The 15,386-nt window shown below is 34.9% G+C and overlaps 1 protein-coding gene and 1 pseudogene across 1 annotated transcript; both read left to right on the top strand.

The window, feature by feature from the left end:
• Nucleotides 1–4,611: 4,611 nt before the first annotated feature.
• On the top strand, nucleotides 4,612–5,749 carry LOC107720636 (zinc finger protein 431-like; annotated as a pseudogene).
• Nucleotides 5,750–7,529: 1,780 nt separating this feature from the next.
• On the top strand, nucleotides 7,530–12,319 carry LOC107720612 (gastrula zinc finger protein XlCGF57.1-like). Its single transcript, XM_016528342.1, has 4 exons — nucleotides 7,530–7,605; nucleotides 8,865–9,032; nucleotides 10,827–11,561; nucleotides 11,646–12,319. Exons 2-4 carry the CDS (start codon nucleotides 8,978–8,980, stop codon nucleotides 12,293–12,295), a joined length of 1,440 nt encoding a protein of 479 aa, XP_016383828.1. The 5' UTR covers nucleotides 7,530–7,605; nucleotides 8,865–8,977; the 3' UTR covers nucleotides 12,296–12,319.
• Nucleotides 12,320–15,386: the final 3,067 nt, after the last annotated feature.

The raw sequence follows: 15,386 nt of genomic DNA, 5'->3' as shown, positions 1-15,386 counted from the left end.
CTTTCTGTGTTCAGGTTTGAATGTAGTAATAATAATGCAAAAACCTACACTTCAAATCAACAATTAAAACAACAAATGTATGTATAAAAACAACTAGGGAATTCACAAGCCTCTCTATAGAGTCCTATACAGGAATCTAGTGGTTACAGCATGAAATTACAGGTTTTCCTTTTTTTTGCTTTCTATTCTGCCTTCAAAAATTGGATTTTAAATGCCTAGTCTCTATTTTAATCGGAAATGCTGCATTAATTGAATTTTTTTTTTTTACTATTTTCAATGGGAAATATTGATAATAATTATTGCATAAATATTAATTAGCACCAAAAAATCCTCTCAAAATACAAAAGAAAAAATATTATTGAACAAAGATATATTAGATTTTACTGAAGAAAAAAAAAAAGTTACATTTCAGATGTCCGGTCACTTTTGACAGCGAAGACCATGAGTGTGACCCCCAAATGAGGAGCGCACAATTAAGGAAAGAAAAACTTTTTTGAAGAGAGAGAGAAAACATCTTAGAAATTGGGCTCTGTACAGGGAGGATCTAAGACACTATTTTTACATCTTAGTTTTTTTTTTGGTGAAAGCATGAAAGCAAAGCAAAGTTTTGTGAAATGAAAGCAAAGTTTTCAGAATAGCAAACAATGGTCACGGATCAAAAAATAATAAGTGTAAATCAAAAATTTAATAACGCATTTAAAAAAATAATAAGTAAAGAATCAACACTTTAAACACATTTAAAATCATATTGCACAAAAATGAAATATTAATGCAAAATTATCCGAATTGCACACAAAATCATGTTTTTTTTGGTTATATTTCTCTGTTTTTTGTGCTCTCAGACATATTTTGTGCACATATTTTAATTTTTTGTATGCTTATGCTGTTTTTCCCTTCGCTCTTTATTCCACGTTCTGCACTTCTTCTTCCAAATGTTGCGGTTAGAGTTTCATGTAAATCAGGGCGGGCTAAAACATCATCATTGGTCCAGTAGTTCTAGATTGACAGCTCCTCCTCAGCCAATCGGATGAAGAGGGGCGGTGACGTCACTCCAACGCGCCTCATTACTGCCGATGCTCAGTGTTCTTCTGTTCACTTGTACAGGTGAAAATGGACAACTGTCAGCTGGGAAACATCTTTCCATACAGGACACCCTTATATGTGTCTGTCTGTCACTGCTGTACGCCTGCCTGGTGATCCGTTAACGTTAAATGAGCCGTCCTAGCAACCTGTCGCTGTTATATTCACCTGTATTTATTCACCTCCGGTCACATCGCGAAAGGGAGCAGCCACTAAATGCACTGGCCTCGCGAAGTGACCGATGTGCCTGGCTCGCCTTTACCTGACTGATTATAAGTCTTGTTATGGTTATTACTGTTAGGAGAGGATAATATGAGTAAGAGCAGGGGTTTTCAAACTGGGGTCCATGTCGTGACCCAAAGCCAGGGGGTCCCGCAAAATTTTTTGCTATTCTGTATTTTCCGGACTACACTTTGCATTTTTTATCTTCTGAACTTGCTATGATTTATATTCCAAAGTGACATATATAATGCATTTAATGTCAAATAAGCAAAACGTAAAGAGGTAAAAGTTCACCGCCCCTCTTCATCTGATTGGCTGAGGAGGAGCTGTCAATCTAGAACTACTGGACCAATGATGATGTTTTAGCCCGCCCTGATTTACATGAAACTCTAACCGCAACATTTGGAAGAAGAAGCACAGAATGTGGAATAAAGAGCGAAGGGAAAACAGCATAAGCATACAAAAAATAAAAGGAAAAATGGAAGTCAGAAGCATGCAGATCATATTTATTTTGCGTTAGCATGAAGCCGCAGTTTCACAATACTTGAATTACACTTACGAGTAACAGTAAAATGCTGAAAATCATTTTTTCTTATGCTTGAAACGCGATTTACACCTTTACAAAGCATCTCTTGCGCATGCAAATTTAATTTACGCTTACAGTCTTATGTATACTTCCACAACTCTTTCCCTGCCTATGCAAATCTTTTAGGCATTAAATTACCTTCATAGAGTTCACGGTGTTTAGTCAATAATAACTCAATAATAACAGAATTCACGTAACATTTTATTCGGGGTCATTTCTGTGTTGTTTTTATCGAGCATGCGACAATTCCTATGTCTTTTCTGTGGTCTGTTTATTGAAATAAACATTTAGCTTAGTGACAATGTGAGAAAAGATGTTAAATTAATTGAGACCTGAGCAATGTTTGTGTGTTTTTGTATGTTGGAGTGAATGATTGTTTCGATGTATTTGACGGGATGATGTTAGAGTACGTGTATTCTGTGGGGAACTGGATTGATATCCTTTACGAAAATGAACCATGGTTTTATTGTAAAAATTTTTTTTTGGGATTGACTACCATTTGTATAATCATAGTTTTACCACAAATACCATGGTTAAACTATGGTTAGTGTAACAAAACCATGGTTAATTTATGGTTACCATGATTTTTAAAAAATTTTTTTATTTGTAATAAAACCACGGTTAATTTAAGTAAGGGATCCAGTGGTGCTTCAGCGATTTTATTCTTTTCTTCCCTTTTGACATCTGTATCTACCGCAAACACTTAAAGTCAAATTTCTTCAGGTGACCATGTAAGGCTTGTTTTAGGACTCAGTCTCTTTCTATATGTGTCTGTTAACAGAGAAGCCTCTTTATTTCAAGTCATTAGCTGTTTTCACCTAATTCATTAAGCTGATGTCCTCAGATGACCTATGAACTATGATCATCACTTTTGATATCTACAAAATAAATGTCAACATTATTCCATGCAGTCTGATGAAACCATGGTTCATGTAAAAAAAATGCTAAAAATCAATGAACAAAAACAAATTAAGTTAAATGAGGTTGATCTCTGTTGGACAGTTATTTGTTGCTTACCTGTACATTTATTCCTGAGTTTTCTATTACGGTCTTTTCCCACTATAGTTCTTTGTCAGTATGCCCATAATGCAGATAATAATAAAAAAGTGGATTTAATTGTAAACATTTAAATGAAATTTAAAAATAGATAGACTCAGATACAAAATAAAAATATGTAGAATATATGAGTTTTTTCAAAAAACATTCAGCAACTTCACATTTTCACAGATAAACACAAAACAAATGCTTAAAATGTGTGAATTGATGAAACCATCAATTTAATAACTGATTTATTTTTTATTTAGGCAGATCTGCTCCTAACAGACAGCAATTCACCTTCACTGATGGTCCACCTACCGGAATTCACCAATAAATGCTGGAATATTCACAATCACATCAAGATAGAGTTCGTGAAAGAACAGTGAGAACATGAGTGATCCAGAACCCTGCAGAATGGAACATGAAGATTCTGAAGAACAAAGAGGTTGGTGTTTAATCATGACTCTAATTTAGATTATATTAAAAATAGATAGACTCAGATACAAAATAAAAATATGTAGAATATATGAGTTTTTTCAAAAAACATTCAGCAACTTCACATTTTCACAGATAAACACAAAACAAATGCTTAAAATGTGTGAATTGATGAAACCATCAATTTAATAACTGATTTATTTTTTATTTAGGCAGATCTGCTCCTAACAGACAGCAATTCACCTTCACTGATGGTCCACCTACCAATAAATGCTGGAATATTCACAATCACAACACGATAGAGTTCGTGAAAGAACAGTGAGAACATGAGTGATCCAGAACCCTGCAGAATGGAACATGAAGATTCTGAAGAACAAAGAGGTTGGTGTTTAATCATGACTCTAATTTAGATTATAAAATTGAAAGCAGCTCAGTAGATTTGGTGGTTGTATTTAGAAAAATCATAAGAACTGTGAAATAACATAGTTGAAGTAGCAAATAACATACTGATCACTTTCCACGAGCTGGGTACTTGCAATGGACAAGAGGTCAATAAAAGATTGTTTGAGAAATGTTTGAGAAACATTCATATTAATTATCAACATCAGACTAAGTATTATCTGAGAAGTTTTATTTTTACATTTATTTTATATATGTTTCAAAATGTTTGCAACCAATTTAATGAATTACTGAAGCTCATATGAAATTAACAAAAAGGCTCATTTATAGTTAATTAAACTTGCATTTCTCTAATTATAGACGTTATTGATGTTATTGAAGCCACATTTTTCTTACAATAACTTTGGTAACAGGATTGATAAGTGCAGTCAACACTACAGTTTGTGTAAACTAAACAATGGACTGAGATTTTCCTATCTTCCCACCCTACTGTAGAAAACACCAAAATAATGTCACTTTCTTGTGAGTTTTTTAAATGTTTGAAATGAAAGCTTTTTTTTAAATTTCATTTTAGACCTGTTAAAAGAGAACAAGGAGAGTGAAGAAATGAGCGAAGCAGAAGAAAAAACACGTCAGAACCAGAGAAAAATCTTTGAGTCACTCACATACTGAAATCATTTTGAACCGCAAAGAAGAGCAGAAAAAAACTTCCACTTGCCCACAGTGTGGAAAGTTTCCCATACCAAAAAAAGTCTTAAATTTAACATGAGCACTCATAGTAGAGAGAGAAGCTGCATGCATGTGATCAGTGCAAGAAGGTTTTTGCACGAAAAGGAGCCCTTAAGCAACACATGAAAGTCCACGATGAAAAGATGCACACATGTGATCAGTGCGGGAAGAGTTTTGCGCTAAAAGGAAACCTTAAAGGTCATATGAGGATTCACACTGGAGTGAAACCATACACATGTTATCAGTGTGGGAAGACTTATGCCCATGCAGGTGCTTTTAAAACACATCTGAATTCTCATTCTGGAGAAACACCATATAACTGTGATCAGTGTAGTAAAAACTTTCTTGGGGCAGATTACCTGAAGAAACACCTGAAAGTTCATTCATTGGAGAAGCCTCACATGCGTTCTTTGTGTGGAAAGAGTTTTAGTTAGCTGAGTAGTTTAAAATTACAGCAGGGACGACACAGCGGTGTGAAGAATCATATGTGCTTTGATTGTGGGAAAACCTTTTAAAAAAAATATTGAATTGAAAAGGCACCAGAGAACTCACACTGGAGAAAAACCGTACAAGTGTTCACTCTGCGACAAGAGATTCACTCAGTCAGGTGCCTTGAGAGCACATGAGAGGATCCACACTGGAGAGAAACCATACACCTGTGATCAGTGTGGGAAGAGTTTTAACCAAAAGATACACCTTTATGATCACATGAATATCCACACTGCGAGGCCATACTCATGTGATCAGTGTGAGAAGAGTTTCAAACATGTAAGCGCTTTTAAATCACATCTGTATTCTCATTCTGGAGAAAGAAAGTTTTGCTATGGTCAGTGCGGTAAGAACTTCTTTGGGGCAGATAAGCTGAAACAGCACCTGAAAGTTCATTCAAAGGAGAAGCCTTACATGTGTTCTTCATGTGGACAGAGTTTTAGATGGCTGGGTGGTTTTAAAAGACACCAAAAATCACACAGTGGTGTGAAGAATTACATGTGCATTGAGTGTGAGAAGACTTTTGCTACAGATGATAAATTGAAACGTCACCTGAGAGTTCACACTGGCGAAAAACCTCACAAGTGTTCACACTGTGACAAGAGATTCAGTGAGTCAGGATAACTGAAATCACACGAGAGGGTCCACACTGGAGAGAAGTCGTATCACTGCCATCCATGTGGGAGAACTTTCAGTCATTTATCTACTCTACGCACTCGTACGAAAAACAGTTGTCCAAAGTCACAGCAAGTATTTAATCTTCAAGGGTGACACTGCATCCTCTCCAAACATGATGCAATATGAGCGAATGTCTGAGTTTATAGCCTAACTGCAGCAATGTGTCCCTAGACATAATGTCGGTTGCTTAGTTTCTATTATTGGATCTCTATACTGAGTAATCCTGCCTATTGTGAAAACTCATTGGTCAAAAATCACGCTCCGCATAACTAAATGTTAAATATCAGATATGGTCATGTCGCATGTGGTTGGGACATGGTGTGAGATTTAGATAAACTCAAAAATGGAAATTACAGTAAAACAGAGCAAAATCATTTAGTTTTGAAATAAATGAACATCAAAAGCAATTTAAGAAAGCTAATGAGCCTTACTGTGGCTTTGACAAATCTGATGGTCAATATTATGTAGCATGACATGATCTAAAATGTTTAATATTTATCTTGCATAATTTATTGTTGGAATCTATTTTGTTTTTGCCAGAACAACCACAAAAAACACAATTCACACTGGAAGGAGGCAACGCTGAGGAGAAGACAAAGAACAAAGAGGCTGGTGTTTATTATTAATTTATTATTACTGATGCTGAAGGTCATTATGTTGATGCTCCAGGTGACTTTAGAGTGAGATTTAGTGGCTGAAGAGCATCGCCGGAGTGAGGCACATGTTTGGCTACAAACTTGATCAATATGAAACTTTTGCAAATAATTTTCTGTTAAAATATTTATCACATCCCTTACAGAAAAAAACCACACATGAATTTCTGATGTTTTCCACGTGATCACAGTATGTCACCTCCTGTTTAACATTAATAATTCATGTAGTTTTTCTGTAAGGGATGTAATACAATAAAAAAAAGACAACTGTCAATAATAAAAATCCAAATGAAATGATTATGCACTTTTTCTAGAGCTTTCCTATATGTTGACGTAAATTTGGAAAGAAAAAGGCGTTGAGAGAGAAAGTTGTTTTCTCTTTGTTATTACATCATAGATCATTTTATGCCCTTTCCCTTACATACATTTCTCACAGATTTCTTATGATTTACCGGAAATTAAGAGTATTTTACTTTCATTTTAGACTGGATGGAAGAGAATAAGGAGAGTGAAGAACTGAGTGAGTCGGAGGTGAAACTTCATGTTAGAACTGGAGAAATAAAGAGTTGCTCACAAACTGAAAGTATTTATTTATTTATTTTTTAAATCAACTGAAGACTCAAAACAGTTTCCCATACAAAGAACCTTAACTTAGCATTTCACATATCATCAGTGTGGGAAGAGGTGGTCTTTAGGGGGGTTACATTTAAAAGCAGTGAGTCTTTGGTCATTAATACTATTCTTGTATTAAAAAAGTATTAAACTATTGTTTCCATGTTACTTGTTCATAGATTCCAGAATGTTGCTACATTGCTGTCAGTCATCACAATTTTGATATTTAGCAGATTTAGGCTACTATACAGTATGATGTACTTTATGATCGGTTGGGAAAAAAATTATAAAAAAGCATTTTATGTTTCATGATATGTTGCATTGCATCTGTACTTTGATAACTGGTTCTTTGCAAAATTAGCATTTCTTCATGTAGTTAATAGGCGTACTAGTTTATATAGTATAAAACCGCTATCCAAAAAAAGTTAGTAAAGTAGGGCCTATGGATAGTTTAATATTTCTCACTACGTGAACGTGGCTGAAATTAAATATGAAACGTGACACTGTGTGTTGAGCAATAAAATGTCTCTTCCATATAAATCGGGATAAAAACAACACCCACGTGTCACACACGCAGTGTCAATGTGCCGTCCGGCGATAGGTGGCGGTAATGCACTTGTGTGTGTCAACGATCCGCCGTGAAACAACAAGACGACGTTATCAGTCAGCGTTGGGTCTCCTGAGGTAAGGCAGTCAGTTCACGGTGCTTCATATAACTGTACAATTATAAAAACAGAGTTTGTTAAAGCAGCACTTTACCGAGACATTCTGTATTGTTTTCATCTGGTTTTCATTTGCGTGTCTTTTCTGGCGTATGCTGACTGAAAACATTAAGCCTAGCAGACAACGATATGAGGAACTAATGCTAAAAACATGAAGACCTGTGATTTTGTGTGTGTTTTTATGCTCGTGTGTTTGATCAAACTATTGTTTCCATGTTACTTGTTCATAGATTCCAGAATGTTGCTACATTGCTGTCAATTTTGATATTTAGCAGATGTAGGCTACTATACAGTATGATGTACTTTATGATCGGTTGGGAAAAAAATAATAAAAAAGCATTTTATGTTTCATGATATGTTGCATTGCATCTGTACTTTGATAACTGGTTCTTTGCAAAATTAGCATTTCTTCATGTAGTTAATAGGCGTACTAGTTTATATAGTATAAAACCGCTATCCAAAAAAAGTTAGTAAAGTAGGGCCTATGGATAGTTTAATATTTCTCACTACGTGAACGTGGCTGAAATTAAATATGAAACGTGACACTGTGTGTTGAGCAATAAAATGTCTCTTCCATATAAATCGGGATAAAAACAACACCCACGTGTCACACACGCAGTGTCAATGTGCCGTCCGGCGATAGGTGGCGGTAATGCACTTGTGTGTCAAGGAACCGCAGTGAAACAACAAGACGACGTTATCGGTCAGCGTTGGGTCTCCTGAGGTAAGGCAGTCAGTTCACGGTGCTTCATATAACTGTACAATTATAAAAACAGAGTTTGCTAAAGCAGCACTTTACCGAGACATTCTGTATTGTTTTCATCTGGTTTTCATTTGCGCGTCTTTTCTGGCGTATGCTGACTGAAAACATTAAGCCTAGCAGACAACGATATGAGGAACTAATGCTAAAAACATGAAGACCTGTGATTTTGTGTGTGTTTTTATGCTCGTGTGTTTGATCATTTCGATTATTTGGAGCAATAATGGTATTGTTTTTGAATGCCACAAAAGTCAAGTATGATCTGTGAGGGGAATAAAAATGAGTCGAACTTGATTTGTTTTCAAACAAATTCACATCTACGTATTTAATTTTTGTATTTTTAACATGATCTATTATTGACATGAAGAGCCTTAATTGTACACTCTATTTGATGATGAAAGCATTGATTTGATAACTGATTTATTTTTGACTTTGGCATTTCTGTTGCTCCTATCTCACAGCAATTCCCCTACATACAGTTCAGTGTCTTCACAGCAGTTCACCAATAAATGCTGGAATGGTCCCATTAGCCTAAAAGTGAAGAAGATCAAGTTTGTGAAAGAAAACTGAAAACATGAATGTTCCAGAGCCCTGCGAAATAAAACAGGAAGATATTGAACAACAAATAGGTTGGTGTTTGTTCTTAATTCTTTAATAAGGTAATAATACTAAAAGCTGCAAAACCTTTTTATTAAAAATGATCCAAAATCAATTGCTGAGCAAGTACAATTACAAGAACTGAGTGTTCAAAACTATCTCCATACCTTTGCCTATTTCACAACGGTAAGCTTGTGAAAATGTTTTATAATTTGAGTGCTTCGGGTCATTCGCTTTGAGTTATGTCAGGTCTGAATATGTGAGATTACTGTACTTTCAAAAGATTTGTATTTCAACGAGAACAAGTTCTAAGAAACATTAAATTGCTTTTTGAGGTTAAAAGAACAATTTCTTTTGATGACATTCAAGTGGTTTGATGATTAGAGATTAGACTGTACAGAAATTGAAATCTACAGATAATGCTAACACACTGAATACACAGTCACACAATATGGATGTTGTTAACATTAACAATTTGAGAGCAAATTATAACAATAAGAATAATTTGTGTCGTTTGACATGTTCTGAGCTAACTTTGCGTTTGTTAGGTTTAATCACCATTGGTAGTGTGAAACTTTTTTTTGGTCAGACCAATACTGGCAGACATGGTACTTGTTCAGATGACATTTTCTGGTGAAACTTCTCATTTTGGACGTACAGTAAATATCCACACTGGGGCGTTGAATGACAGCCCACACATACACCTCAAAACATTAGATTCATCCGCACTGAAGCGCGTGCCAATGCCCATGTAAAGAAGATAAAGATTAGGCAGCAGCTATTTGCACTAAGTGTAAATAGCGATAGAGGCTATTTACACTAAATGCTAAGTAAAAAGAAAAATTTTTTAGCAATAGATGCTATTTACACTAAGTGAAAATAGCAGTTTTTTGTAGCGATATGCTATTTACGCTAAGTGCAAATAGCTATAGATTCTATTTACACTGTTAAAATAGCAGGATTTTCTGCTATTTATACTACTTAATGCAAATAGTGGCAATTATCTGCACCTCAGTATTGAAGTATATTATAAAACAGTATGCAATAATAACATTAAATGTAAGTAAATGTAAGTAATGTAATGTTTGCTAGTATCTATTGCAACTTAAGTCTCACAGTTGTTGCCATCTCTGATAAGCTTTCTTCTTTTTGTTTGGACATGATGTCAACATGCGAAGATGAATGTGATGAAATGAAACTAACATTTCACAAGAAATCCAACCTGACCATTCATATTATAAAACATTATTATAAGCTTACCATTTTAATCTTTTGAACACTGGTTTTTAATGTACTAGGTCAATGATTGATTGATGGATTTTTGTTCATTTTAAACAAAACTTTTCTGTACTGCAGCTTTAAAGCAAATAATACCCAGGTAACTTTCCATGAATTGGGCACAGAATGAAGCCTAGAACTCAATTTTCTTACCATATATTATCTGAACTGTTTTATTTTATATTTATTTATATCTGTTTCACAGTTTTTGCAACCATATTATTACAGTTTTGAACATTTTACATACCTGCCTAAAGTATAGTTAATGAAACATATAGTTAGTAGTTCTCATTACAAAAACTTTCAATTTGTGCCTGTAAGGTTTAAAAATAATAATTGGATGATAAATTTACCCAATTCAAATGAATGCGTCATAATGTTCATATTTCCACTATTATGTCAGGATTCACATGTCTTTTCCTTTCACATTTCTCTCTTTGAGTTTTAATTTAATTTAATAATTTACATTTCTTTTTTTGGGATTTGCTGAAAATCAAACTATTGAAACTTTCTAAACTTTTTTTTTTTTTTTTTTACTTTTATTTTAGACCTGATTGAAGAGAACAAGGAAATTGAAGGACTCATTGAAGTGGGGGAGAAACATCATGTCAAAACTGAAGAAACATCCTGGAGATCCTCACTGAAAAACGAGAATATATGTTTCACTTGCCCTCAGTGTGGAAAGAGTTTCTCATGCAAGCAAAATCTTGAACTTCACATAAAATTTCATCGTGGAGGAAAGCCATATGCATGTGATGAGTGCGAGAAGATTTTCACAATTAAAGGAAACCTTATTGAACACATGAAAATTCACACTGCAGAGAAGCAACGCATATGTGATCAGTGTGGGCAGAGTTTTGTACAAAAACAAAACCTTGATGAACATAAGAAAATCCACACTCTGGAGAAGCCATACACATGTGATCAATGTGGGAAGAGTTTCCCATTTAAAGGAAACCTTGACGAACATACGAGGATCCACACTGGAGAGAAGCCGCACAAATGTGCTCAATGTGGGAAGAGTTTTGCACAAAAAGGAAACCTTAATGTACACATGAAAATCCACACTGCAGAGAAGCCACACAAATGTGATCAGTGCGGGAAGAGTTTCACACAAAAAGGAGCCCTTAATGATCACATGAAAATCCACACCGCAGAGAAGCCATACACATGTGATCAGTGCGGGAAGAGTTTCCCACAAAAAGGAAACCTTAACGAACACATGAAAGTCCACACTGGGGAGAGGCCGTTCGCATGTGATCAGTGCGGGAAGAGATTCACACATAAAGGTAACCTTAATGAACACATGAAAATCCACACTGGAGCGAAGCCATACACATGTGATCAGTGTGGGAAGTGTTTCGCACATAAAACAAACCTTAATGAACACATGACAATTCACACTGGAGAGAAACCACACACATGTGCTCAGTGTGGAAAGAGTTACGCACGAAAAGGAGCCCTTAATGATCACATGAAAATCCACACTGGAGAGAATCTGCACAAGTGTGATCAGTGTGGGAAGAGTTTCAGAAAATCAGGCGTTTTTAAAGTACATCTGCTTACTCATTCTAGAGAAAGACTATTTAACTGTGACCAATGCGGTAAGAAGTTTTTTAGGGCAGATTTCCTGAAGGACCACATGAAAGTTCATACTAAGGAGAGGCCTTATGTATGTTCTTTGTGTGGAAAGACTTTTAGACAGATTGGTAATTTAAAAATACACCAGAAAAGACACAGCGGTGTGAAGGATCATGCTTGCTCTGAGTGTGGGAAGACTTTTTTTACAGATGGTGCACTGAAAGTGCACCAGACAGTTCACACTACAGAAACACCTTACAAGTGTTCACACTGTGACAAGAGATTCAAACGGTCAGAATATCTGAAAATACATGAAAGAATCCACACTGGAGAGAAGCCGTATCACTGCCATTCATGTGGGAAGAGTTTCACTCATTTTTCTTCTCTAATCGGTCATAAAAAAAATGCATGTCTGAAATTACAGCAAGTAGTTTGAGTTCTTATCTTTAAGACTGCATCAAACAACTGTATTTATTAATTAATCAAAGATTATTAGAACAATAATGAACTGACTGTGGATTATTTCAGATGAATAATTTTTATTAATCATTATTTTAAATAATTTTATTATTATTATGCATTTGTCATTCTATGTTTTTATAATATTTTATAATGACTTCATATTTTATTTTAGTCAATCTTTTAATTATTTTCTTTCTCTCGCAATGCTCGCTATTGTTGTTTAATCTTATGGTTGTATGGTTTGTAAGAAATAAAAGAATGTCTTTGTTTCAAGGTTTTTACCATTGCAGGACACTGTTGTGAAGCAGTACTTTTCCATTGTTTTTGCTTTGCTATAATAACACTTGTTGGATTTGTATGGCCAGACTACGTCTGAGCTTTGAGACATTGGCGTTCAGATGAAGTCTGAGCATTGAAACACACGCAACTAAGATTATTCAGTAATCTGGTATTTATATTATCATCACTTCGTCTTCTGCATCTGCTCTTACCTGTCTTTCTCAATCAAACTTTCAGGCTGATAGAAGACTGTAAATAGTGGTTTGGGTACCAGACAAGACTTTCTTTTCACAGGTTTTACTGGTTTTGGACACCAGACAAAACAATATCAGATATCTTCTGACAGGGATTCGGCGTCTGGGATCGGATCTAATATATCTGATATGTCTAAAACCAACTGATCTAAAACTCCTTTGCTTGGAACTGAAACAGAAAAACATTTCCTCTCTTATGGTGCATTATGATGTTACGATAATCAAAACAGCGCTGAGCTAGATGAAGCTTTAATCTATTCAAACCAAACTACTTTGTTTTTGCACTAGATCTGATTTATCGGTAGAAAGGGAATTCTAATTTCTTTAACTAACTTGTTCGCATAGCAAACCATTATCTGCGTGTCCCTGCATTGCCTGTGCCAACAAAGCATGTTTTCTCTGCAGATGGCATTATTGTGAATATAATGCTGGCTTTCACCAGAGCATGTGGATATGATTGTTTTTGTTCGCAACAGGAACACAACGTGAAATAATATAAACATGATAATCATTAGATGTCGATTGTTTATGTATGTTTTGTACTGCATATTATGAGAATTCTAGCAATGCATCTCTAATACTTTTCCTGTCAGATTTGACAATATTTTGATAATGTCTTTAAGATGTTTATGATTTATTTATGTGTATGTGAAAATGATTTTTAAAGGTGAAAGACTAGGGAGGTGAACTAATCTTATATAAGACAATTGTATGCTATTCAAAATAAAGTTGGTACTGTGAGGAACTGGGGAGGGACTAGGAGAGAAGAAATAGTGATGGCGAGATTAAGAGTAGGACACTACTGTAAAGCTGCTTTGACACAATCTATTGTAAAAAGCGCTATATAAATAATGGTGACTTGACTACACTTGATATATTGTGCTGTAGCAGTTAATGAAATGGTCTCAACATGGAAAGGAAGCAGAAAAAACTACTGTAAAGATGGAAGTTGTTTCTATTTGTTTTTGAAGTATTATTGATTTTTTAAATCATCACACATATTAAGAGAAATAATACTATAATAGAGCAGTTTTTACTCATTGCAGTACATTTCTAGTCCAAACATGTACAATAAAGTGAGATCTCTGCTGATGATCCTGTAAGGCTTGTTTTGTCACTACTAACAGCTGCTGAAACGCCTTTATAATGCATTTCAATAGCTCAAATTTTCACCTCATTCATTATGCTGATGTCTTCCGATCACCTGTAAAATGCCACTTCGATTATTTATTTGGTGTGAACAGCCTGAAACAAACTACTCCACCACCACTATCATCACATCTACAAGACATATTTTTGACAGCATTTATTTAATTATAAGCTGTGCCTAAACTGGATGTGGCACACGGCACAACGTGACAGGACAAAACCCCCACATTTATGAAACAATGTTTCATGTAAAAACAACAAAAATCTAAACACCAATGAACAAAAGCACAGCTATATGATGTTGAATTCAATTGGAGTGATATATGTTACAAATTTTTACATTTATTTCTGAATTAATTATTCTTTTTTTATTCATACTTTTACTTTTTTTTTATTAGAATTTTTAAAAATTGCATTTATTTGTCTGTTTGTATTTTCTCTTTGTCTATTTGTTGATAGGGAAAATAAAGGTAAAGATAAGAAATTGATTAAAATGTATATATTTAACGCACAAACAAAATAGAAATACATAGAATGTGAACTTTTGGTAGAAACAAATTCAGTAACTTTACTTCTTCATAGATGGATAAACAAAACACAAATGCTTAAATTATGTGAATTAATTAAAACATCAATTCAGTAACTGATTTATTTTTGATTTTGGCAGATCTGCTCCTATAACACAGTAATTTACCTTCATTGAAGCTCCTCCCACAGCAATTCATCAACTAGATACAAAAGTTGGTCAAGACAAACTTTAAGTTGGCTTGAGAAAGCCGGACCAGAAATTTTTAAAACGTTTGAAAAGATTAAAAAGTTTAAAAAGTTTTAAGTTTGATGGTTTTCAGTCTGAAATAGTTTGAAGTTTAAAGTAGTTTTAAAAGCTTAAAGTTTGAATGTTTTGAAGGCAATACAGTCTGTCAGAGATAGATAGATAGAATCAGACTGAAGATGGATAGATAGATAGATAGATAGATAGAATCAAGACTATAGATAGATAGAATCAGACTATAGATAGATAGATAGATAGATAGATAGAAATGCAGCTGCTAGAATACCCATGTGGTTGCTAAGGTGTAGCTATTCGGTTGCTAGGGTACTTGGGGTGGTTACTAGAGCGGTTGCTAGGGTACCCGGGATGGTTGCTAGGGTGTTGCTATGCAGTAGCTAGGGTACCCAGGGCGGTTGCTAAGGTGTTGCTATGCGGTTGCTAAGGTACTCGGGGTGGTTGCTAGGGTGTTGCTATGCGTTTGCTAGGGTACCCGGGGTGGTTGCTAGGTTGGTTTGGACAGTTGCTAGAGTGTTGCTATGAAGATAGATAGATAGATAGATAGAATCAGACTGAAGATAGATAGATAGATAGATAGAATCAGACTGAAGATA

The sequence above is a fragment of the Sinocyclocheilus rhinocerous genome, unplaced genomic scaffold (assembly GCF_001515625.1).
Source record: "Sinocyclocheilus rhinocerous isolate Xijiao unplaced genomic scaffold, SAMN03320098_v1.1 scaffold1274, whole genome shotgun sequence".
NCBI classification, from domain to species: Eukaryota; Metazoa; Chordata; class Actinopteri; order Cypriniformes; family Cyprinidae; genus Sinocyclocheilus; species Sinocyclocheilus rhinocerous.
Note: the sequence above shows the minus strand (reverse complement) of the source record. Positions and strands in the feature narration are given on the sequence as shown.